At 37.5% G+C, this 27667-nt stretch overlaps 1 protein-coding gene and 1 long non-coding RNA gene across 2 annotated transcripts in view; one reads left to right on the top strand and one right to left on the bottom strand.

Annotated features, from left to right (window-relative positions):
* The window catches only part of GMDS (GDP-mannose 4,6-dehydratase), a 330486-nt gene extending 319671 nt beyond the window's left edge, over positions 1–10815 (bottom strand). Inside the window, exon 1 of the mRNA XM_088130877.1 lies at positions 10355–10815. Coding sequence (XP_087987003.1) covers positions 10355–10468 — 114 coding nt within the window. The 5' untranslated portion in view covers positions 10469–10815. The remainder of the gene's footprint in view (positions 1–10354) is intronic.
* Positions 10816–11291: 476 nt separating this feature from the next.
* Positions 11292–27667, top strand: part of LOC148213699 (uncharacterized) — a 49655-nt gene continuing 33279 nt past the window's right edge. The window contains exons 1-2 of the long non-coding RNA XR_015794061.1: positions 11292–11445; positions 26132–26264. This is a non-coding gene — a long non-coding RNA (uncharacterized LOC148213699). The remainder of the gene's footprint in view (positions 11446–26131; positions 26265–27667) is intronic.

Below are 27667 nucleotides of genomic sequence, written 5' to 3'. Positions count from 1 at the left end.
TTAATTCAAGGAAGCATATATTATGGCTTAACCACTTAAAATCTCCTGCCCTGACATGTAATGTTTACCATTGTTATACATGAAATGATGCATCTTTTCCTGTTTTATTACGGAAAAAAAACTCTCCTAGTTACATATTGGAAAAAAAAAGTCTTTATGTTTCTTAAGAAACTTACTGATATGTTCACTTCACCTAAGTAATAACCCAACCATATTATTACCCAGTGAACAGCAAATACTTCTAAGTCTGGAACATGGTCCAACCAAATCAATTACATCAAATAAATGAAGCACACAGAAGGAAAGTGGAAGCCATCTATGGATTGAGTAGGAGACTATATGAGTAGTACAAAGAACACTCCACAACCAGGATCTTCATCAAAGGGACGTCAGTCATAGTACAAAAGTTACTTAGTCACCTATACCATGTACTATTTTTAACCAGGTGCTAGGTTAAATGACAGCAGAGATCACTACTGTACAAAGAAAAATTTAAATATATTCATAAATATTTATACAGATAGTCCCTGGGTTACAACAGCAATTGGGACCAGAATTGCTGTCACTAAGTGATGCTGTTGTAAAGCGCATGACCACATCGCTTAGCAATGACAATCCCAGTTCCTTGGGAGAAAAAGCAGCGGGAGCAACTTACTGGGGTGACTTGTGACCTTCCCTGCTGGCTTCTCCATTGGCTTTGCTTGTGGGCAGCCAGCAGGGAAGGTCACAAGTGGCAATCACATGATGCAGCTCACTGCAACATTGTAATTGCAAGCTGGGCATCCAAGCACCCAGATCGCATTCACAAGACCATGGGAACGCTGTAATGGCCAGAACTTCAAGGACTGGTCATAAGACCATTTTTTCAGCACTGCCATAACTTTGAACAGTCACTGAACAATTGGACATAAGCCGAGAACTACCTATAGGGTATCATGGGAACAACTGGGAAAGAGGAAAGTTTGGACAAAACCTGAATAGTACACCAACTGTCACTGTGAACACAATCACCACAGTGCCAAAAAGGTCCAAATAGGAAACTTAAATAAATGAATAGCTGGAAAATAAGAATTAAAAGAATAAAGAAGAGAAGAATCTGTGTTTGACTTTACAGAGTCTTGCTATTTTCAACCATTTTGTCCTGTGAGGGTTAATGATACAGGTGTTTAACTGAGAAAAGATTTTTCCAGACTTTTCAATGTAGAAATAAGATCTTGGGTGAAGCCATTAGAAATTAATGCCATCAACTCTGGAACAAAGTTTCCTGTATAGTTAGTTGTAGTGGTGTACGTGTTGCTTTTAGCACTATAACACTTCATGACACGAATATGTATGAAGTATATGCCTAGAGACAAACTTTTTCTTCCATCTTGCCTCTGTTGTTTTAAGAAAGCTAAGAGAGAACTCGAAGATGAGAATGTTCTTGTGGCTTCAGACATGGGGCCATGGTGAAGGAAAGATCTTTTGCTTGAGATTAATAAAGTCATGTGCCTTGAGTTTTCATTTGCTATTAGTTTGGAACAGACAAGAAAATTTAATATGAAAAATATAATATGGGTACAATGCTGATATTTACTGGCCATGGATATTTTTAATGATCTATTGGCATGCTTTTACTCATTTCAGTTTATACAGATTTTAAATGAACTATAATTGTAGTTAATTTGGTCCTACTTCTACACTTCAAAATGATAAAAGGATTATAACAAAGAAAAAACATCATATCAGTGACTGTGGTCTTTGGTAAAAAGGTTACAATCCATCAATACACACTCTTGAACAAGTACTCTCACACTGTATTCTAATCTTCTGCCTCCAAATGGAGATCTTCAATTGACTGTATCACAGTTCAGAAACTCAGCAAGAAAACAGAAGGCTAATCTTTCTGTTTAAGTTTAAATTAGAGAATACTGGCTAATGTTATTATGCCTTCAAGTTCAATTTCTGTTTTCATATGTAGAATCAATTTCTCAGTCCACGCATTCATCCCCAAGACAATAAAACATAATCTAGATAATCGTGATTAAAATGGGTGAGACTGTAATCTGGACTTGGATTGTCCTTGGAAAAAAAGTGATTTCTGTTTTCCAGACAGAAACAAAACAAGGACCATTCCTAACTCTCATAGTCTATATGCATTTTAACCAATGCATTTAACTACAAATAAGAAATCATAATGGATGGTACCTGGTTTTCCAAGAATTCCAATATTAATATATTAACAACTATATACAAGGTCTGGTGAGATAACAGCGTGTTTACAATCCTGTTCATCAGATTTTTCTGGTTGGACAGACATCACATTTATTTGTTATAATTCCAGGCATAAGAAAGAATGTGTATAGTGATCTTCATCACCAAGTGGGGAGATGAGCCTGGGCCTCCCAATCTCAGTCCCAAACTTTAACCACGCTACCTTAATTTAAATTAGGAATTTTACTGTCTTACAGTTACAATATACTTGCCACTGTGTCAAATTTCAAAGATTTGTTTTTGCTTTGGAAAAAAACAGAATTTAGATCAAGATTCTCACAAAACACTAATTTTAGACCCTTGCCCCATGTTTAGCACTTCGAAATACTGCTGCTATTAAGGTCAGTAATTCTATGCAAAAATTTACATGGAGACAATTCAATCATCAGTTTGGAAGTAATCAATTTACTGATCCAAAATAATCCAACAATTCAATAATGTGATGAAAGACTTTTTTCCTGGACAGAATGAACTGTGACTGAATTCAACAGTCCAATTTGGTTATCCAAAATTCAGGGACACAGATTGCGTCAACAAGTCAGACTGAATTTGACTGATTCAGATTAATTCAAATAAAAATAAACTAAATAGATTTGATCATTTGAATCAGATCAGACTCTAATATTTGGTTATGTACGCCCTTACTTTCATTTTGGTATATGTAAGTCCAAATTATTTCATTACTTTCGCAGTTGCAATTTCCCCCAAATTGGCTTAACGTTTGTCAAATACTGAAGTAATGTAGAAAACAACCATCAGAGTCATTTTTTTAGGGTGGATATTTTGTCATCCCACATACATTTGACCTAATATGTGTGATTTTATAATGCACTTTCTTGTTTTAAAATAAGCATTAGGGGCCAGTAGTTAAGCACTGTATCTCCCGCTATTCCCATTATGTTTCACCTCCAACACAAAAATCCTGGTTTGCATTAAGTCAGTGTTCTCTGTTCATTCTAAATAAATGTTTCATTCTTTCCACATTTTAACCATTACTAGACAACCCTCTGACCTGTTGGGTCATCCTTTGAGAGAATGATAGTACAGTCTGATGTGACTAGAATGAACATTACATTTTAGGCTGATCATATTTTTTTACCCCAATGCTAGACGGTCCCGTGATCATTTAAGAAGAGTATATATCATAAATAGAAAAATAATTCTAGTGGCAAACAAACTTTAATAATAAGGAAGCGACTTCCAACTTCCTGTCAGCTTCCCCACTGACTTTATTTGTGGGAAGCTGGCAGGGAGCATTGGAAATCACAATCACGTGACTGTGGGGATGCTGCAACAGCCATAACTTTGCGAATAAAAGTGGTCTGAACATTATGAAAATCAATTCTACAGGAGTAATGGGTCCCAGATTTTTTAAGCATTACGTTACTGGATTTTAGGTATAATGCATTCATGTATAATGTTTGGGCTAACGTGAGGGTACAAACAGATAAACACAATGAGAGTTTTACTAGTATATAGATAATTCAGTTAAAATAGCTATTGCTCATCAAATTTTAAGGGATTTTTTTTTAATTACAATTGTGTAGCTAAATGTCTTTTTTTTCCTATTAATCTTCAGGAGAACGAACTTTATCTTGGTTCATTCTTTTCACTTTTCAAGTCGATCCAGGGGATATGTCTGATCTATATGGGCCACATTCCCTCTTTATAAGTGGATTCACAATCCTGGGTTCTCCTGGTTTCCACACTGATGCTAGTCGTAACATCTGTGGATTTTGGCTGCTATCTAGAAGAGAGAAACCTAGGGTTGGTGGTACGTGGATAATGTATACACTAGTAATCTCAAGGTCAGACTACTGCAAGGCGCCGTTTATGGGATAGCTCTTGAAAGCAGTTTGGAATTAACAGCTAGCCCAGAATGTAGCACAGATGGTAAGTGGTGCCTCTTGGAATTGCCACATCTTTACTGCACAGTGAAACAGCTGCACTGTAGGCTGTTTGCTTTCCAGCCCCAATCCAAAGTGCTCAGTACGGGTATATAAAGTTTATATGCAGGTTCGTTTTCTCACGCTCAGATCTCCAAAGGGGCATCTGGTACAAGGCTTACCACAGGCACATCTAAATATTGAAAAATCTACCTTTTCCAAGTTTGCCCCTATATTATGGAAGAAACTGCCATAGGAACTGAATTGTCACCCCTCCTTGTTATAGCTTAGAGATATGCTTAAAACCTTCCTTTACCCTGGACCTTTAGAGAGATAAAGGTGCTGAATGTGTGGTCTTAATTGGGGGGAGATGTTGTAAGCCACTCAGAGCCATTTGAGATTGGACAGCATATAAATATATAATATTAATAAACTATTCTCAATCCTTATGTATTTTATTTATAGCCATTTATAGCCAATATAAATAAAATATATTGAGATACTGTATTAAAGAGTTCAAGTTCATTTTTATAGGCTAAAAATACATGATTATCAGTTTTGAAAATTCACTTTGATAATTATGGACTCTAAAAGTGGAAGGTTCATACAACTGCAAGTTTTTCTATTATTTTTATACACTGGTTTCTTTTCTGAATGATTTTCAAAGACACCACAAATTTTCATTTGATGCAGAAGTTACAGTGAGATTTGCTACTAACTTACAAGTGCACTACTGTAAACTAGGCTAACTTCCAGATTTTACTCCTTGGTTGCTGAGTTTTAATCCTTTCTGTAATATCTAAACCTAGCTTCACCCTTTTTTTCTTTTCTGTCCAGCTACCATTTTCTCCCACATCGTCTCCATCAAATATTGTTCCCTCCTTTTTTTCCTTTCCCTTCTCATTTCAACTGCCGCTTCCATCCCTATCCTGTTTATTTTACTCTCCACAGAACTTTTACAAATGGGTAATTCATTTTACAGGCAATTAATTATAATCATTAATTTATTCATTTAATTCATATCTTTTTTCCCTGGCCCTATATATGTATAGATGTATATCTGTGTGTGTGTGTGTGTGTGTGTGTGTGTGTGCAACAGCATACTCTAGTTACAGCTATAATCAAAGCTTACTTAAGTCTATAGGTATAACAACATATGCCTAAGCATATGAACTGCAAATGTAAATATGGATAGTTTGTAATACAGTTTAATATAGTAGCATTGCTACTAAATTAATAAAGAAATCAGAATTAATTCAAATCCATTATTCATCCATGCAGAGATGGCATGAATCAATTTTTACCCTGACTTATTACACATACAGAAGACTTAGTGCAATCTGTGGAATTTAAGTTAGTCATAGCTAACAAGTCCCACTGATTTTTAAGGACATTTATAAAGAGGTCAGCCCCATGGAACACAAGTGCAATTTATTTCTCAGTATGCATGCCTAAAATGTACTACTAACTAGGAGACTAAGCTAATTACAATCTCTGACAAATGTACCAGTGTCACAAGTACATTTTCAAACCCCTGTCCATCACTGTTATACTTTACACTGTTCATTTAACGTTACATTTCATATTGTTATTATCAAGTATGTGTGGATTTCTAAGATACAATATCAGGTTCTGAGCAGATGCATTTCTAAGTGACTATACCTTTGTTCTTTCAAGTTTATAATGCTTATTGCAAACTTGTTAATCTCCTTCAGTTGCTCAAAATGCAATACACGTCATTTAATGCAAACAGTGCAGGCAGTACTAAATAAAATGTCAGGAAATGCGGGCACCACCTACTTAAACAAACACCTACTCCTTTAACAGTACAGGAGGTCACAAAAAAGATGACAATCACAGTTGTATTTGTATAAGCCCTCCCATCCTCTCACTGGTTAATAGTCCTGATGTACTACCTCCTGAATCACAAGGAGTTGTATTAAGTGCCAGCTGTTAGACAAGTAACAATTTTAAAAAAGCTTATCCCACCACTATTGGGGCCAGGTTACCTGAGAGACCGCCTCTCCCTGATTACATCTGCCTGTCCCATAAGATCTGGCAGAGAAGGCATGCTGCAGATCCCATTTGTCAGGGAATTACATTTGGCGGGTCCCAGGAGGCGGGCCTTCTCTGCTGTGGCACCCGCCTTGTGGAATCTTCTCCCCCCAGAAGTACGATTAGCTCCATCCCTCTTAACATTCCGCAAGTCCCTCAAGACCTGGCTATCTGATCAGGCCTGGAGATCCCAGGGGACCAGGGAGATTTTATGATGGCTTCCTTATTAATTTTACCCCCTCCTATTTTGTGTGTTTTTAGAGGGTTTTTTTTAATGTGTAATTGTTTTTATGTATTTTTTTTTTAATTGTTGTACGCCTCCCAGAGTCACCTTTGTGAGATGGGCGGCTATATAAATCTGATAAATAAATAAAATAAATTCTGCTTGTGAACTTCTTCAATGCATCTCTTGAACCAGAATGTTTACTGTTCTGATTCAGTAGGAAACTTCTTAAATAACATACAACTGCCATTATAAATGTGGCTACTGAAGAATTTGAAATGGGTCAGAGCTCACAAAGGTACCTGAGGGTAAGTGGATTCTGAATTGCTGGTTGGTTGTGGCTTGACTTTAAGATGTGATAGTAGAATTGCAAAGAGCAGGGAATGACTTAAGACTAAACAGTGAAGTATTAACTGACATGGGGAGATATGTTGGAAGGCTGACTTTTATCCAAGTTTTTATCATGGCTGAACAGTAATCTGATATGTATCACTGAAATGTAACTGACAGAAAAGGAGGGTTTATTTTTTCCAGCTCTGCTACTCAGCTCCTCCAGTACCACAGCTAGACCTGGAGGGCAGGATGATGGTGTGCTACGGTGTATAGAAATTCTGTCTTGTAACCAAATACTCCATCTTTCATTTTGAGTGTGTACTGCCATGTTAGGTGGTGAAGACAGCAAACAGTTGCTATTAGTGTATTATCCACTAACTACCTCTCAGCCTCTGTATTAGTCAGGGTGATCTTCTGTATCACCCTGGAGGTTGGCTGATCAGGAATGGATCAACTAGTATCTACCACTGCAGGGCACACACTACACTTAATATTCAACTTGAGTAGAGCTGGCAACTTGAAGGTGAAAATGTCCTCATGGCAGACATGGACAGATCATTCCCTAGTCAGAGATGAAAGACATATCTGCAGTGGTGGAGGATCAGTTAAAATGATCTGTTCCAATACCTGATGAGTCTAGATCATCTCAAAGTTGCTTGGGAAATTTCTCAGATTATCTATCAGTGATACTGCCAATGCTCTGGATGAACTTGGAATATAGAGACTCCCAGGCTGACACTATTAGGCTTAGTAGGGAGATAAGGCTGAGAAAGTAGATGCAACACAAGTTGGAGCACATCTACCTCAAAACAGTGAGGCCCATTTGAACTCCAACTCTACTGCAAGGCAAGCAATGCACAGTGCTTTGTCTCCATTGTGTCTGTACAGAACATGTGTTACCTCTACTAATTCCATTACACTTCAATAAAGATGTACATTCTGTACTGTTTTTGTAAGTTTCCACTGTCATTTGATATTACTTGAAGTTTTTGATTGTTGTTTGAACACTATTATACTTTATAAGCTGCCTAGAGTTGTGATACAGGCAACATATAAGTTTGATTGATTGAATAAATAAATGTTAGGAAAAGGAGCTGGAACAATTGGCAGTTCTCTGTGAGCAACTACTGTCATTCTTTGTGGTTAAACTCATCTTGGCTTAAACCCCAGGGTTGGGGTAGGTTGTCATATAACCTTATCAACTACTTCCCCAGTTATTCTGGATTATTTTCAGCCTGTAGATCACAAGGATATGAATAGAGTATATAAAGTAAAAAGGCCACCACCCGGTTACTCAACACTTCAACCTTCACTTAGGACGGGACTGGCTCCATGGCTAAGGGGATCAATACTTCCTTGCAGGAAGAAAGTGTTTCTCCCCTGCCTAAACAAATCAGTAATAAGACCTTTATTGAAGAAACCCTCCCTTGACCTGAGACATATATAGTTATATGCTGTTCTCAAAAATATTGTTTCTGGGAAAGGTGATCTAGAAGGTGGTAGCCTCCCCTCTCTAGACCCACCTGAATGATACTGATTTTCTGAATCCATTTCTATGGGTCTTTCAGACAAGCAGTGAAACTGCTCTGGTCACCTTAGTGGATGACAAATGTTGTCTGATATCCATATTTTAAACTCAATGGTGTCTCATAAAGTTCCCATTTTGGGCCCCTTTCTGTCCAACGTCTACACAAAACCACTGGAAGAAGGTCATCAGGAATTTAAGAATGGCATATCATCAGTGCTGTGGCTACATTCTGTATAGACTACTGTAATGTGTTCTACATGCAGCTATCCTGAAAAAGTGTCCAGAAGTTTTAATGGGTCCAAAATGATGCAGTTCAGCTGATAACTGCTGCAAAATACAAGGTTCATATGACTGTACTGCAATATCTACATTGTTTGCCAACTGTTTACCAAACAAATTTAAAGGTATTGGTCTTCTAAATTGCTTAGAATCTACTATCTGTAGAGTGCCTCTTCCATTACAAACTTTTTTAGGTGTTAAGATCTATAGGAGAGATTTTGAGCTTGATTCTAACTGTCAGAGGTTTTTCTTTCTGGCACATCAGAGAGGGCCTTACACTGCATCACTCTGAATTTATGGAGCGAATTCCTTCAAGAGTCGCTTCTGGTCCCAACTCTTGCAGCATTTAAAAAGTCTATAAATCTTCATTAGGCTTTTAATTATTACATATTTGTGTGTGTGTGTGTGTAGGTAGTCCTCACTTACTGACCACAATTACAACCAGCAACTCTGTCGCTAAGCGATGTGGTCATAAAGTGAAATATCACATGACCACACCCAATTTACGATGTCAGTTTGTCAGTTCCAGCTGCAGGCTTAAGCAAATCACCATGGGCCATTAAGCACAACTTCACGTGACCGCAACGTGCAACTTCCTGCCAGCTTCCCCATTGACTTTGCTTGTCAGAAGCCAGCTGTGAAGGTCACAAATGGCAATCACATGACCCCAGAATGCTGCAACTGTTATAAATATGTGCTGGTTGCCAAGTGTCCAAACCATGATCACATGACTGCAGGGACATTGCAATGGCCGCAACTTCAAGGACTGGTTGTAAGCCTCCTTTTTCAGCACCACTGTAACTTATGGTCACTGAACAAGTGGTTGGGAAGGGAGGGAGGGAGGGAGGGAGGGAGGGAGGGAGGGAGATAGATAGATAGATAGATAGATAGATAGATAGATAGATAGATAGATAGATAGATATCTTTAAAAACTTTCTTAGCTGTCTTGAGTACTCAACAATGTAGAAAGTCAGGGCATAAATAAAAATTATTTTTAAAATAAACTCTATGCTAGAATTAGCATGGCCCATTGAACTAGTAAAGATAAGAGTGTTTGGACATATTGAAAGTACACTTTCAACTATAAAATATGACAACTTCTGATTACCTATCAAAACATTTCAGGATGTGACTTCTAGAAAATCCTAGTAACTCTTTTAGTAATTACTAAACGTGCTACAAAGAAGATGTAACATGTCCTTTTTTTTTCAGATGATTCTGCTACTGGCCAAGAAACATATGACACTACAGATTGGGCAATTCCAAGCACAATATACTTAGCGGCAACTTCTCATCTTGCACATTCTTACATAGAAGTGACTCCTCCATATAGGAGTTATTTTGCCCTGCTTATATGAAATACAAAAATTATCACTTTGCAAATATATAGCATTAAAAAATAAGGTTTTATGAAATGAGACCATGACAACCTAGAAGTTAAAAAAATAGACCCTTGTATTCAACATTTTTTGGAATCCTCAGTTAAAAATATCACAACTGGGAAAAGTAGCACATTGAGATGTTTCAAAAGAATACACAAATATTGAAATAGATATATGGTCAGCATCAAATATCCTTATAACATACCTATGAACAAGTGTATTCATTGCACCGGTTCTCCTTAGGAATGCATGCAGGAAACATCAGGAAGTAAATTCAGCATTTAATATTTGCATTGATCTCTCCTTGCCAGTGATTTCCAAGCACCCAGTTCCTCCCGGCTTTCATCTTGAACAAACACGTTGTGTGATATTTTCTGTACCAACATTAGATGAAACCAGGTTGGACTATACTTACCTGGCCGGTAATGCCAGTGATGAGGGCTACTTTCCTGGTGCTCATATCTGCACAGTCCTCTGCTGCCAGTTCAGAGTTGGGGCAGGTGCCTTCCTGGTTCTGAGGATATTCCATTGACTTAAGGGGGGAGGGGCTACAGAAATCACCCTGTGGGTACAGAGAAATGGGAGGGAGCCTAGCAATTGGATGAGGTGTACTTGCAAGGTGTGTCGCCCGAGGTGTTGTAACAAGTGAACCCGGAAAGGGGATTAGTCAAGGAGGAAGGTCCGCTTAATAGCACTGGAATGATAACGCGGGCTTTGATAATAAGTGGAAAAAGCATAACCTAAAACAAGGGGCTGCGGGTTGCGGCTTTAGGAAGAGGGGCACGACAGAAAGGAAACCTTCGCGTTAGCTATTGCTAGTGCCGGGATTTCGGCGGCATTTCCGTGTTCGTTTCGGCACGATGCTCCTCGCCACCTCTGTTATCTCCTCTCGCGTGCTCACTTGCTGGCCGACGGAGCCGCGCGTCGGCGCCTCTGCACGCGCTCTCCCACCCGCGCCCGCCTCTCTGTCCGGCCGCGCGCTCAGAATGCCGGAGTCGATCCCGTCCGAGGCTCGCGCACTCCGCGACCAAAGGACGGGACAGAAACGAGTCGCAGTCGGTAGTCAGCCGGCCGGCCGGCCTGCCTCTCGCTCCTGCCGTTTCCGCTCCTTGAAAACCAGCGGCAGAAACCTCCGCCAGTCACTCAAAAGGAACGTCAAGTTTAACGGAGGCTTGCCTTTTTTTTTTTTTTTTTAATGTTATAGGGCCGGGAACGGCTCAGCGGTATTAAAAAGTGACACGGGTTGAGAAAGGGCGGGAACTCGAAGGGGCCGGAGGATCTGTAAGGGCACAGACGGAGAAACTGAAGGGAGGACACGCGTACAAAAACTCAGGGATGCTTTGGGAAACCTACTTCCGGGTTCTTAGAGAGCTAAAGGAAGAGAGGTCCTGCGTGCGGGGCGCATGCGCCATGGAAAGAGGCTCTTTAGATGGGACGCCACCTACTTAAGGAGGAATGAAGTGCAGCCAGGAAGGTCTCCAGGATTGATTGATGAAGTGCCATCAGGTTGGTGTCGACCCTCACGGAACTTGTAGATAGATAATTCTCTCAGATAATCTGTCTTCAACTCGGCGTTTTAGTTTTCTCGTTGGTGCGTTCACTGCTGTCCGAATTGAGTCCAACCACTTTGCTGCTGGTCATCCTCTTCTCTTTCCTTCAACGTTTCCCAGCTTAATGGACTTCTCAAAGAAGCTGGGACTTCTCATAATGTGCCCAAAATATGATTGTAGGAGCCTGGTCATTCATGCCTTAAGTGAAAATTCTGAACGGATTTGTTCTATGATCCATTTGTTTGTTTTCCTGGCTGTCTGCAGTGGTGTTAAAAGTCTATTCCAGCAGCACAGTTTGAATGCATCGATACTCTTTCCATCCTTTTACAATCACGATTAAGTTCCACGATTTGCATCCTTGGAGTATACAGTATAGGATAAAAATGTTGTCTGAACACATCACAACATTGGAATATCCTTTCCAAGGCCTTGAAGCGTACAAGTTTGAGAGATGAAACTCATGAAAGAGAAAGTTGCTGTGTATAAGCACAATGTGGTAAACCAGAACCACATTAAGCCTTAGCATACTATGAGAATCAGTGCACCACATACGATAGTTTATTTGTTTTAGCATAACGTGTTGTATGAACATATTAAATTGGGGTTGCTAATTTTAGCTTATGATTTAGTATGGTTTTTGAGGGGAGTGGATAGGAAGAAAAAAACCAGTAGGAATTATTTAGCAGAGAGAGCAGAAAATTAATGGCAAGGTTAGAAAGGGGAAGGGTGAGTCTGATTCATTCAAGAGAAGGTTAAATGGTCTCTTGAGGTTTATCTATTTTCATTTATTTATTTATTTATTTATTTATTATTAAATTTATATGCCGCCCATCTCCCCCAGAGAGTGACTCTTAGACTCTTAGATTTAGAAGGATGTTACTGCTACATGAGGGGGGAAAAAAGATTTGGCATAGTCCTGACTTTTTAGCAATATATTTAGATATCATCTTGATGCATGTGTCATTTTTCTTTATTATACTGTGGCATTTAGCCACTTTTTAAACTATTCTTCTTTGTTATAATTCTGCTGTTTGCTGGTGTAGAGTCTTATGGTATAACACTTCAGTGTGGCATAGGCCAACAATTTCCTTATATTATTTGAAGAAACAGGCTCAGTATTGTTTTAATCCTGCTGCCTGATGAATGTAAAGAATATACAGGTTAAGAATGCCCGGGTTACAGATGACCCATAGTTAAGAACGGAGCCTATTGTAGCAAAATTGGAGTTAAATACACAATGATTCAAGTTAAATACACAATGGTTTGAGTTCATTACACAATACTACTTATACAGTATTATACAATAACACTGTTCTGGCTTACATACAAATTCGACTTAAGGTCAGACCTTGGGAACGGAACTTGTTCTTAAACTGGGGACTACCTGTATGACAACCTTACAACACAATTTCTAACCATTTTTTTCCAATTTAGGGAGCAACAGTAGATTCTTGGCGTGCAGGCAGAGTGATTACTCCTATGTTTTAGAGAGGTAGTAAGAAGGAACCAGTTTTGGGGACTGAAGATTGTTAAATAATTTTTGAGGTATAAAAAGCAAGGGAGAATGATAGTGTTTGAGCCAAGTCAGAAAGGGCAGTGTGTAATGAAAGGGAAATGGAGAAGACAAAGTGAAATTCAGTTGACCTGGTTGAAAGTGGAGTTGCATGAAGTTGGGCGGACTGTCTGAGGGGATAACAAGCAAAGTCTTGCTACATTGGAAAATCATGAGCAGTGAGGATGGCAGTGAAATGGAAAAGATAGAATTCCTTTCCATGGATGTTGAAAATAACTAATGTACAATATAGTAGCCCGCAAGTTCAAAAGGACAAGCCAATATTGTCATGTAATGCCAATATTGCAGGAGTTACATTGGTTGCCAGTTTGTTTCCAGGTGTAATTCATAGTGCTGGTTATAACCTTTAACGTCTCTGTGTTTTGGGACCTGTTTATCTGTCAGACTGCTTACTCCAAGTAGAGTAATAAATATGCATGTGACCAGGGACATATGGAAAGTTTTACATTTATTCAAGTAAACTTGCATAAAGTAGAGTAAAATAAACTCAACACAGAGTTTGGAGTTTGGAGTAAAAGTACAGGACAGATTGAAAGATGGAAGGGAAAGCTTAATATTGATCTTTAATGGCAACTAATCACATGACAGTTAATGCTGAATATGTAAGTCCTCTGGTATGTCTTTTTCTACCTTTAAAATTGCAACTGCGCATTTATATTTCATTAAAGAAATTAATGGACAATCTTATCAATGAATATTTGTAAAAGCCCACTTCAGATTTTGCTACTCTAATATAAAAAGGGAGGCAAATAAGATAGAATTAGCAAATACAGCTCTTCAATCAACTATAAAGCTATCAATGTCTAGGTAGTATTGATTGAGACAAAATATTTGGGGTATGAGTATAAAATGGAATATCCATTTTAAAAGCACAGGAGTAAGGCAAAATTGATATGAAGCAACATTAATGGCATGGTAAACAGATTTTTCTTTCCCATTATTTTAATATGAGAATAGATCCCTTTTCATAACACATACTTACATAATTTCTACTCCATGGCTTCAGAATTTATATATTTTCTTTTTTTGCTCTGAACTGACATATAGTTCCATATTTACTTCATAAAACAAAGACTTTCCCTGGTTTTTAATAATACAAAACTTTGGAGTTCTCTGATTTAAACATAGGCTCAAAAATCTCAGGTTACTTCTACCTAATTTAAAATATTATTGTAAATCCAGACCAAAAGTTTCTGTTAATTTTCCAAGGAATGCTCATGATTTAGTCTAGACATGATCAAGAAGCTTGTCCACTTCCCTCAGTGAAAATTGGTTATTGGCAAGATTGTATCTGTTATAAAGTTAGTAGAGTAGGTCACTTCTGAAAGTGAGACCGTAGAAAAAAGTATCCATTACACGTTTCACCAGTTGAATTCCTATGATACAGTGAAAGATAGTCTGTCTACAGGAAGTGTCTATCTTCCACATTTGTGAGAAAATTATTTTGTTTAATATTTAGCATCCTATATAAGTATAGTTGAATTTAAGCCTGTCTCTTTTTGTTGTATTGCGGCATGCTAAAAAGAAAGCCTGTACTAAAGGGAAAGATTACATTATCTGTACAATTTTCCATCAGTACATAAAAATAACTTCTGATGTTTTATTAGTTGTAATCTGTGAAGGCACCTGCTCCTTTTGCCAAAGCAAGGCTATGTACAGTAATGTTTTCTGAGATTCTGGGCCACACTTGTTCTTTTAACAGCACGCTGGGATGATATTCCAAAAAGTAGTGGGTGGGGCCTATTTAGTTACTCATTCAGTTGTGAGGGGATTCAGAAATTACACAATAGCCTATAATAACCCCAACCTCAGAGTAATTAATTGTAGTGTAATGATTATCTAGTTTGTCTGGAACATATTATATGGTACAATGAAAGGCATTCATTCAATTTATGTTGTTCTGTTCACATTTATTCCAGTAAAATACTTTCACTCCTTTTGCAAACACTGTTTAAAAGTGTGGAAAATAGCACTGGCTAAAAAGTTAGCATGCCAGGAAAAAAAGAAAAGAAAAACATTTTAGCTATAGTTACACTTGGTTCCATTTTTTAGTCTATTAACGAATAAATTCCTACTGGATTCCATCCATTTATGAATATGTCTTGGCATGAAGTTGTTGGATATAATGCTTAAAATTTTGTCTCCTTAAGATTACAAATTTATTTATGGTTTGTTGGGGGTGATTTTTCTTCTTTGAGGATAGACTGTGTGTGTGTGTGTAGCTTTATGGGGGAGGGTTTTTCTTTATTGTGCTGTATTTATTTCAATGTTTTCCTGATTTGTTCAAATAAAATTTTAAAAAATAACTAAATACCTGCTTCCTAGACAAATAGTAAAATTGTCAAAATATGTAGAATTCCCAACATGACCTGAGAAAGCAAGATATATGATCTGTGTAAATGGATAGAAACAACTTCAGTATAACAATTAGTGTCAGTAAATGTACATCAGTTGGGGCTGAATTATTAACAACACCACTCAAAATTTTAAATAAAAATGCTTGACATACTTGTCTTGTAATTAAAATTGAATTACATACATGTCCTTTTTTATTCATAATTCATATGTAATTCAGTTTGACTACTTAGCTCAACATTAGAAATAAAAGTCAGTTATCAAACCAATGCTTCTAACTTCGCCCATAACAAATTCCTTAGAACTAATCAAAAGCAGATCTGAGATCTAGAAATATGCAAAGCTAGATTAATCCCCTTTCCTTGGGATGTCAATACTTCATTTCAAGATGGGAAAATAAAATAGTGATCCTACTGTAATATCACAAAAGTAGCAAAGTGACGTTACGTTACTTACCAAGTGGTTAATCATACAAGAATGATATAAGAATCAGGATAATTTTTCTTTTTTTGTATGAAATGAAAGTGCAGCTGAAATCCCAGACATAAAGTATAATATGAGCAAAGAGTTAATTAGATTCTGAGTCTAAAATTAGTAAAGCACAGCCATTTCCAGATGCTAGGTTTGCTCATATCATCCTTCACTTCAGTTCAAGTGTCTTCTCCTTCTGGGAGGTTGATGACCATGATTCTGTTTCTAACTCAGTGTCACTGTTGCATATTATTTATAATTTAGATCAGTCCAGTAATGTTTATTGCTACAAGTGTCTCTTGTCATCCCCATATCTTAGAGATATAAATACTGTGAGGAAAAAAAGGGGGAGGGGAGCTTTTGAACCTTTAATAGCAGCCCAAGTAAACATTTTAACAGGTGTAGCTTTTCTCACTCTTGTGTAAGAAACCACATTGCCAAAATTCTTCCTTTTCCAAAATGATTAAATTTAAAAAGAGTCTTTACATCGGTTCATTGTGTGTGGTGGATTGCAGTAGACAGCAAGGTTCTCAGGAAGGAGGGGGCGCATTCAAGGGCAGCGAGACAAGAGACAGCACAGTCCAGAGCAGGAACATGGGAAGTATAGGGGATTTAGAATAGCCACTCCCTTGAATCTTCCAGGGTATATCCACTAGCTGCAGTAGTACAGATTTAGTCTGGCAAGATTCTGTCTATATGGTGTAAGCAATAAAAGAACTGAATTTGAGTGAAGTGTTTCCCTGTTGTTCTTGGACAACACAACCACAGCCTGACACTGTGGTAACATGGTGCAATGGTATGTGGGAATGACCTTGAGAGACTGGGCCCAGAGACACTGCCTAGGGAACAGTCAGATAAGAGACAGCATAGTCTGCAGTTGGATAGTGGGTGGGGCAAGATTGATGTCACCAGGTAGACAAGACAGGAAACATGACCAGATGAGGTAATTCTACTTTATTGTAAAGCTACATTAACAGAATCTTGCAAGTCTGAAAGTGCAATTCTCTCCCCATCTCCTTTACATCCCGAGGAATTAGGGAGGGTCTATTCTGAGCCTTTTGCCCTGCCCACTATCCAGCTGGGGACTATGCTGTCTCTTATCTGACCATTCCCTAGGCAGCGTTTCTGGGCTCAGTCACCCAAAGGTGTTCCCACATACCATTACACATGGTTTGCAGCCCAGTCTCAGTCCTTATACAAAATAAATACTGCCCCCCTAAAAAATATAGCTACTTGGATGGTATGTGCTGATCTTTTGGAAATAGTGAGCTTCTTACAGCCTTCTTAGCCACGCATACTTCAAAAATATGGGAGCTAAGAGATACCTGAATCATAGTAGGTTGAAGAAGTTGGCTTATAGTTAGTTGCTTCAGACACTGTATTTTAAAATGACTTTAAATTTTTAAAAATATATTGATTCCTAGAGCCTTCAAGAAATGCATAGGCAGAGGTATTTAATTACATTTATACGAAACAGTACAGATTTCCCAGTAAATCCCTACTTAATTCTCGTAGGGCAGTTAGTCATGATTTAGATTTTAACATACACTGTGGCTCTGGACTTCTCTGCTGATATTGGATCCAATCCTGCTGACAGAAACCCTTTCAAATATTCAAATTCTCGGGGCTCATACTGTGTTCTACAGGCTTTGGATTAAACAGTCATTGAAATATGAGAATATGCATACTTTGATCCTTGATTTTTATAATTATTACAGGTTAGCTGATATAGGTTCCCCCAGTTTGGTACTCCCAAATGATTTGGGGCATATAGATAAAAAATAGTGTGTAAAAGTTACTTGCATAATGAGTAATAATATGAGCAAGTTGATTTACCTTGGTATATAACTGGTTCTTGTCTGAGAGATGCTTTCTCCCCACCCCCCAACTTCTTGTCTTTAAAATAAATGCAGCTCATATGGTCTTGTAAAAAAGTATTAAGTGAAGAGTATTCCTTTTCATGTAATAAGCATCCTGCATTACATTTAAAGATATCCTTCATTCTTTTAACTTCAGGATATGGATTGGTCAGTCATGCAACATTAACCTGCTCATAATTTTCCAGATTGTCACTTGGCTGCAGTTTGTAAAAATACTGAAGTGAATGATAGAACTAATGCAGATAATGATATTGCAGATGTAGATGTGAAGCTTGGGATTAATAATTTTTCAGAGTCAAAAAGAATGACAGTAGAAAGAGCAGCTGATGGATGTTCTAAAACCAGATGGTGTATCTAGTATGAGTAGGGACCTCACATTGTCAATCAAATTATGTGAGTTGTTAAAATAGTACAGTACAGATAAATAGATTAAAATCCTGAAATAGAGGACCATAAAAGGCAAATACTGGGATACTAGGAAATGCAGAATTTGAACATGGGCAGGCTGCCTTGATGTTCCAGGTCTTTTTAAGAAAGTATCCAGTACTAGGCAGTTTTTTCCTGAAACAGCAGGGAGCAGTCCTACCTTTTTATTCTTTTCAACCCAACACATTCTTTATTTAAATAAAGGGGCTCAGAATTCTGTCTGTCAATCAGCCAGCCAGCCATCAGGATAACACTCTGAAAACTGAACAGAATGGTATGCTGGGAGAAGCCAACAAAAGAAAGACGTGTTTGAAAATGGGCTGGACCTGACTGGGAGCTGCAGAGAAATACATTCTAGAAAAAAAAATTCCCCAATGCATCCTTATGGAAAAGGCATTTGGGCAGCAACTCGGAATGTTGCCATCTGCTTCATTCCAAGTCCCTCATCCTCTCTCCAGGTCACATGATCCAGAGCAGAGCATATGCTGTCCACGGTTCTTCCCAGTGCACACATGTACACAGACACATATAGATGCTATGTGAGGGAGAACAGAAACACAGAGAGAGGCAACACATATAGCACCTACCTGGTAATAACATCTGTCTCTGTCTAGCAGAGAAATGTCAAAGTGGGTGAGTTTAACAGCAAGTAAGAAGTCCTGAATCCAGGGATGTGGGAAAGCCTGGATGCCAAGAGGATAAAAATACTATGTCTTTGGACGGAAGCCAGAGGTTTCCAGCATTGATGTAATGCCCTCAAATTTCTCAACTTCCTGCATCTTTATCCTATTTACTTGATGGGCTATTTGTTAGAATGACCATCTAACTGAAGTCTGCATCTTTGTAATATAAATGTAAATTTTATGGGGAAAATCTAGAATGTTGTAGAGAAAGCAATATCCTTTCTATACCTTCTCTGAAGATATAGGTAGTGCTCATCTTACGATCACAATAGGGACTGTAAAATTCATTGTTAAGCAGTGCAGTCATTAAGTGAGGCATCATGTGACCACACCCAATTTTATGACTTTTTTTGCCATGGTTGTTAAGCGAATCACCATGGTCATTAAGTAAATCAAGCGGTTCCCCATTGACTTTGCTTTTTGGAATCTAGCTGGGAAGGTTGCAAATGGCGGTCATGTGACACCCCCCCCCCGGATGCTGCAACCATCATATATACATGCCAGTTGCCAAGTGCCTGAATTTTGATCACATGACTGCAGGGACCGGTCATGAGTCATTTTTTTCAGCACCATCTGAACAAATGGTCGTAAGTCAAGGACTGTATTCTGTAAGTGTGACATTGCTGTTACATAAAGATTGAATAATTTTTAGTTTTATGATTTCTGTGGTTATCTATATTATTCAACCATAAAAGGGATTTCTATGCGCCTGACTAAAGATGCTGTTGAAAGTACTAGAAACTGCTATTATAACTAGACAAATTTGCAGATATATACCAATAATTGAACAGGAAAAGTCAGAAAAAGTGTCCATTTAGTGTTCTAAATCTTGAAGATGTCCAGCCCCAAGTGTCTAGATAGGAATAAGGATATTTATTTTATCCAAAGGTAGTAAATCATACTTGTAAGTACAACAGGTTAAATAAAATTTGAGGTTTATTAGGTTGTCCTTAAGTTTAATGATATTAATTAAGTGGGATTATTAGACCTAAGTGTCTAATGGATCCAAATGATTTCCAAAGAGTACTGGGAGGTTTTCTCAATACTCTATAGGCAGTTCCACTGAGATCCTAGTTAGTCTCTGGCAAGAGAAGGTTGACCTGGACCCTTGACACTATTGCCCTGAAATGTACCCTGTGTGGCAATCCTCAGCATGTTCCTCAGTTTACTAAGGAACTCTAGAACATAAAGCGTGGAATGTTGGGTGGAGGAAGTCTCAAAGTGAACCTGGTCAAACATGGGAATGAGCCCATGTTCAGGCCTACACTGTGATGATTAGAGAGACAAAGTATTACTATTTATCCTCCCTTACTGCTGTTGGCTAGAAGCCTTGAGCAGAAAGACTTCCTGTCTGCCTACTATAATTGGTTTACAAAGCATTTGATAACAATGTTGTTCAGATTCACCCACTCCAGTGTTGCCTCTTAAAGGGTAGCCATGCTCCCTCAGCAGCAGATTTGCAACTTGGGAATCCTCTGGACTCACTGGTAACATGGGCAGGTGGCTGCCATGACCCGAGGCCTTTGCCCAGCTTTGCTTGGTGCACCAATTGCAACTTTTTCTGAGCAGAAGGGCCTAGCTACAGTGGCTTATACCTTTATCACCACTTGGTTAGACTAATGCAATGCACTCTATGTGGGGCTGCCTTTAAAGACCATTTGGAAATGGCAGATGATCCAGATGTAGAAGTTCACTGGTTGATGGGTGTTAATCACTATGAACACCCCTAATTTGCTGGCCTTGAATTGGTTACTGTAATGGTATGTGGGAATGCCCTTGGGAGATAGGGGGACGAGCTGCAGGCAGGGTAACAGTTGGGTAAGAGACAGTTCAGCCTGCAGTAGGAATGTGGGTATGGCAAACATCTCAGAAGTGACCCTCCCTAGTTTCTTGGGCTGTAAAAGTGGTGGGGGAGAAATGAACTTTCAGTCTTGCAAAATTCTGTTAATGTAACCTTACAATAAAGTAGAGCTAGTCCTTCTGGGAGTGCTTCTTGTCTGGACTACCTTGCAAGGCTGACAGCTACCAATAAGTTTCTGGGTACAATTCAAAGTGCTAGTTTGACTTATAAAACATACCGTATTTTTCCGTCAATAAGACGCCCCCATGTACAAGACAACCCCCACTTTTCCAACCCAAAATTAAGAAATCAATATTTTAAAGATAGTGCAGAACACATTTTTATTTAGTAATTAGTTAACATTGACCTGATACACTCAGTGGGAGGAGGTCCAAACCGTCTCTCTGCAGCTCTATTTCCAGGCTCTTTTGCATAACTGATTACATTCAATCACGAGTGAAACTGCCGATAGCTTGTCTCTGCAAACAGACTTCCTCTAATTGGTTTGTTTAGCATCAGCTGACGTCAGTTACATAAGGCTCGTGATTGGAGGAAGTCTGTTTGCAGACTGACGCTATTTCACTCGTGATTGGAGGCTAGCAATAGGAGGAAGCCTCTTTGCAGAGACAAAGTATGGGCAGTTTTGCAACCACGCGGTTCTCTCCTCGGCTGACTTCCTTGAATAAGACGCTCTTCAATTTTTAGCGTAAGGATTTTAGAAAAAAGTATCGTCTTATAGTCAGAAAAATACGGTATATGGCTTGGTACATGGATACTTTCAGGACCACCTATTCTAACCAGACGAGGAGGTCCTCCTGGGAGAAGCTGCTTCTGATCCTCCATTTAATGAGGTGAGAAGACTGAGGCCAAAAGGTGCTAGTTTTCCATCATGATGTCCCTTTTTTTTTTTTTTGTCTGCGTTCAGTCATTGCTGACCCTGCAGTAACTGCTTGGACGAGTCCTTGCAGTTTTCAAGGCAACTGTTTTTCGGAAGTGGTTTGCCCTACAGCATCTATCTAATATTTAGGCTGGTCCCTCAGGGTGTTCTGGAAGCTTTTAAAGATCAAGCTTTTCTGGAGGGCCTTTGGGTAATGACTATGATCATGGCTAGCTGGGGGTCTATTTTTCTGTTATTAGATATTATAATTATTGTTACTTCTGAGCATTGTGCTTTTACATTTTGTTAATATATGGGGGAGGGGAGATATTACATTTTAGTATGCTGTAAGCTGTAAGCCACCATGAGTCTAAAAAATTTGGTGGCATATACATTTGAAAAATAAATAAAAGATATCCACTAATACTCCTACATGAATGAACTTGATCTCATCAGGACAGTACTTGTTTTCCATTTATTATTGTAATAAATAACACAAAAGCAGAGATTATGAAAATTAACAGTACAGATGCAAAATTCTTGAACATCTTTATTAATAATACATTTCCTGGAAATTTAGAATTATTCCTGATATTCAGTACTATATTTTACTTTGAATTATCCTTTTTCAAAGTGAAGTTATTTACAGTCTCAGACCAATAAACACAAATACAGAATTTAAAATACAGAAACACCAATAAAACACCAATATAAAATTTAAAATACAGAACAACAACAACAGCAACCCATGAAACAATAACGAGAAGAGGATATCACCTGGCTTCTGCAAGCCATAGCTATTGCAAGTAACTTGACAACCTTTGTGGTGGTTGTCCAAATTAGGTCTTGCAGAAGGAAGAGTATCATTTCTGGGTGAGAAAGAAAACTAAGCTTTCTGGGTTACTGACTCTACCTCTGTGTCTAAGCAGAAACGCATACAACTGTTGTGTGGGAGACCACCCTATAACCTCCATAATACAGTAGGTAGTGAGCTAATTCAGGACTTTTTTTTTCCCAGTGTGTATCATGGACACTTGCTTTACAAATTCCAGTTGAGTATTATTGAGATTTTTCCTTTACAAAACAAGGACACAAATAGTTTCACATTGTGACTTATTTCCATTGCAAAGTATTTGTTGATATAGGGAAAATGGGAGTTTATTGCTGCTTCTGGAAGTGATATTTGAATACACTTCAACTAAGCTTGACAAAATAGAAAACAATTGTTGTTGTTTTTATTGTTATTAAACTGGTGCCAAAAACAATTTATATCAATGTAGAACTTTTGGAATAAGAATCCATGATATGGTGATATCTTTGGGTATTCCTAAGCATAGCTAGGATTAACTCAAACATTTCTTTACTGTACACCAGGGTTCTTCAATCTTGGTGACTTGAAGATGGGTGGACTTCAACTCCCAGAATTCCCTAGCCAGCATGCTGGCTGGGGAATTCTGGGAGTTGAAGTCCACCCATCTTCAAGCCGCCAAGGTTGAGGAACCCTGCTGTACAGTATTGAAGTCTGTGCGTAGTCTATACTGCCATCTACTGGCTCTCTTTAGAAAACATACATACCATTCACAAAATGTATTTTTAATATACAGGTATGTGAACTCTTTTCCAAAATAAGTTTAATACATCCATATTATCAGTAGCCCTATCTCCCTAAAGATTGTAGGGGAAATTTATGTATTCAAATATGTACTTCACACTGTAAATATAATTAGTGGTTTTACCAAATAATAATGTTTTTCTTTTTTCCTTTTTTCTGCTTTATAGCTGCTTCCTCCTTACTGGCTTTCGGTCCTTAGAAAAGGATTTGGATTGCATTATCAATAATGGTCACTCATGCACATAAGTAACACCTATTATAAGAAGGGTATTTGAAGACGACTTAATTTCAAATAGCCCTAATCCTTCTGCCAAATGCTCACACACATACAATTATTACACAAGTATGAGTGATTCATGACTCTCCCATGTTTCAAGTTATGATTATCTTCCTTTTGTATCAAAGAAATTGCCAGATGTTGAAGAGAAAATGGCAATTTTTAAAAATGTTATAGATGTGGTAATCAAATTCTTCTGAATACCCTGATTTCAAATAGCTGGGAGTTCTTTTACAGTACGATAGAACATGAGTGGTCATATATGGTTGCCATTCAGTGAATCAATATTTTATACAAGAGTTTTCAAGTGGACATCTTCTTAATTTATTGTATTTTATTAAACTAAAATGTCTTCACAAAACCTTCTTGTGATCTCGCATGCAACATGTCCAGAAGGTTCTGTCTGATTATGTGGCAAAAATGTAGCGCTCTGAAGATTCAGATTCATGTATTATGGAACGGTTTTCAGAAATTTAATTTTTTTTTAAAGCAGAGATTTTTGTTTACTTATCTTTGACTTCAGTTAGAAAAGAAACCCAGTGTATTTAGCTGTAACAGGTGCTATAAGGTTTAGAGGTTGGCATTAATAGAGTTGTAAGTCTGCTTTTTTAACCGCGACTACTTTCAAAGTTCAGCTGATGCCTTTTTTTCTCCCACACACTGCTATTGAAGTGTGTGTGTGTGAATGAGGGTGGAGAGAGAGAACATATGCATCTACAAATAGTCAAAGTCGGACTAAACTATAAGTGAATTTGTTTGGTGTAGTAGTGTTGGGAAGGGATAACACTTGACTTTCAAAAACCATCCCACCAGCAATGCAAAAAGCTTGTAGTTAAAATACTTAGAGCAAACGAGTACTGCTCTGCTAAAGTTGTTTTCCATTGCTAATTAGTTTTAGGTATAAAATAAATATATGCGATGTTTGCATGAGATTGCCTGAACCAAAAGTCAAAGTGAGATTTCTCCCTATATAGAGAAGCTTGTTTGTCCGCTTCATTTACTTGAATATTTGCTGTTAGGATCTTTTAGCTTATATAAGGGCAACAGGCTAGTTTAGGTGCGCAAGACGTATATGTTTATTAAACAAATTTAATTAAGCTACCAAGAAGAACTCTGGGCAGTGAACAAGAATGAAACCAATGCAATTATCAAGGCGATAATTATATAACCGTTTAAAAAAAAAAATCCTCAGTCCATTGCTCAATATTTACATAGAAGAATTTGCAACCCTCCACTATTTTGGTGCCATGACCTCCTCCATGTTAGGGTTTGAGCCATACTTTAAGAGGGCATTTTACAAACCGTAACTAAAACGAGGTCAGTATTACCCCTTAAAATATCTACGGATGCATTTTAAAAATTCCACCTCTTGGACTGAGCCTTGGGAATGTGCTTGGTTTCAGACTGGGCGTGCTTGCCCATCCTTTTTACTGTGCCAGCACTGAGAAAATTATTTCAAGGCAGATTGCTCTCTGTGCAGACTCTGTTTTGCTAAATTGCCATTTGTTTAATAACCCCCATCATTTTCCTTTCTTGATTGTGAGGGTGGAATAGCTCCAAAGGTCAGTCAGTCCAATAAGCGGTTCACTTGTATTCTAAACAAGTGTAGATCGAATCAGTGATAAAGACAAATGGACCCCTGGTGTATTGAGATAGATAGATAGATAGATAGATAGATAGATAGATAGATAGATAGATAGATAGATAGATAATAAATCTTATCCCTTTTCTTTTTCTTTTTCTTTTTCTTTTTCCTTTTGCTTCTTCTTCTTGTCTTTTTTTTTTTTTTTTTCCTTTTTTGGCCAGGTCTTTCCAGGTCATCAACATTTATTCATGGACACGCCGGATGCTGCTTTTCCTGAATCTCATTGCTGCCCTTACAGTAGTCTTGTTTTTCCATTGTATTTGCTGTCTGGGCAGGATGTTCAACCTGAAAAACTTGTTTCTTGTGGAAGGGACCCCAATTAGTTATCCCAGTGACCCTTGAGATAATCATTATTTAATTAAAATAAAAGCATTTGATTCATGGCAGATAACACGTTACTGCGTTTCCTTAGAAGCGACGGTAAGAAGTTTCAGCAGTTTAATGACTTAAGCAGACGATGACACTTAAGTCGTTTTTGTCCGAGAAAGGAATCTGAAAGACATATACGGTGCTTTTATATTGTTTCAAACAAGATAGCTATTTAAAAGGGAGAGGCTGGCTGTCCAAATAGCTGTCCATCTTGACTTTAAAAAGAAAAAAAGAAATTGTGCAGGAATCCAACAAGCAATCAATAGCTTTGTTGGTAGGATGTTTATAATTAGTTTTCTTTAATATTTAAAAACCTTTTAACAGTAAACATAATTACTTTAGACTGGACTGTTATCTGTTGTTTTTATTGAAAATGATGATGATTGGAAACAGCCGCACGTTCTTGTGAAGTGGACAATCTATTAATGATTGTATTATTAAATAAATAATCATTGTCCAGAGGTTCTTGTCATATTTTATTTATTTTCTGTTTGGTCCATTATTGCCTGTTTGGGTCAGACCTTTATAAAGACTTATCCATTCTTACATGATCCTTTCTCCTAGTTTTTTTAAAATAGTATTTTTTTAAAAAAATCCTAGGTATTCCTGACAATTTGTTCTACTTTCCTTACAGGAAGGGCACTTGTCAAGCAGCTGGGCTCCATAACTATGGAATTACGGATTTACCTTTAGCAGAAGCATTTTACAGATAATATTGACAGCGGTCCAGATCACACAGAGGTATCGAGAAGGGTACTCGTTGGCAGGTAGAAAAGTACATACTTAGAATGTCAAAGCTCTGTGCAGCCCACTTGAATGTCCTTTCGACTGTCATTTTTCTCAGCAAAAGCTATTTCATAAGGTCGTTAAGGAAAATGGTAGGGTGAATAAAAGAGAGAATAATTTCTCATTTATTTTTGTTCTTGTGACACTGCTGGGATGAAAATGTAATAAATCCCTCTTTTATAGATACAATTAATACATGGCCGGCCTTACTTCTTTTAGTTTTTCTTGCAGCTGTGTAAAAGGATTCTGAACAAGGATATAGATGATCATGATGCAATAATAATAATGATGATGATGATGATGATGATAATGATGTATATATTAACGAATTGTTTTTAGCCTTATTGTATGCCACCCAAAGTCACTTGTTTGTGAGATGGGCGGCTGTATAAATTTGATAAATAAATATTATATATAAAAATTAGAGATAGGCAAATAACTTACAGGCCATATGCAGTCCTCCAGCATCATTTTGTGGTCTCTAAAACATACAAGTTCCTGCTATCAGCATTTGGTAGCATGATCAAAATCAAACAAATAATTTTATTTTAGTCAGTGTCCAGATAAAATGTGAACTTGGGTTGTGTAAGTCTGTTTTGTTGTTGTTGTTGTTGTTGTTCCTGTCCACTTTTTGTCATCTTTTACTCTTTTATTTTTGTCTTTTGTTTAGTTTTTAATTATTTTTTCTGTGAACAGCCCAGAGTTGTTGGGAGTTGAATGGTATGTAAATTTAATTAATAAATAAATATTTATTTTCTTCCTTTTTTTTCAATAATAAGGGGCACCTATTTGCCATTTTACGCCTTCACAACTCCTGCATAACATGCGTATTTTTCTTCTTTCTTCTTTTCTTTCAAAATGAATACTTCAATTCTTGCTGCTTTAAATCATTCCAACCACTTAGTCCAGTGAAAATTGTGTCAATCTCACTTTCTGTTTCATCTTTTATTAATGAAGAATAAGTTGAATTTAGAATAAATTTTTAAAATGTTGATTACTAGATGTGGAATTTGTATATGCTTTCTCATTTATACCCTAAATAGATGCTACAATATTATTTTGCTTTATTTGTTAAAGCAGCAATTTAAATCTAGCCGGTACATTTAATTTACTAATTAAATTAAATTAAATTACTAATTTACTGGACAGCTTTTCTTTTCTTTTCTTTTCTTTTCTTTTCTTTTCTTTTCTTTTCTTTTCTTTTCTTTTCTTTTCTTTTTTTGGTAATTCCAGTATTGTTGCCTGGTGCAATGTAATAAAATTCTGTCTTGGCTGCATAGAATTTGCTAAGTTTGTATTTAGCAGAGATCAAATAGCTGTATCTGTCAGAAGATGGATGTAATTCATGAAGAATTCATAAGTCTTTAGCTTTATCCTCTAAGCC

This window comes from Python bivittatus, unplaced genomic scaffold (genome assembly GCF_059951505.1).
Source record: "Python bivittatus isolate LINGU-HERP-01145 unplaced genomic scaffold, Pbiv_v1 ctg000840_np1212, whole genome shotgun sequence".
Lineage (NCBI taxonomy): Eukaryota > Metazoa > Chordata > Lepidosauria > Squamata > Pythonidae > Python > Python bivittatus.
Note: the sequence above shows the minus strand (reverse complement) of the source record. Positions and strands in the feature narration are given on the sequence as shown.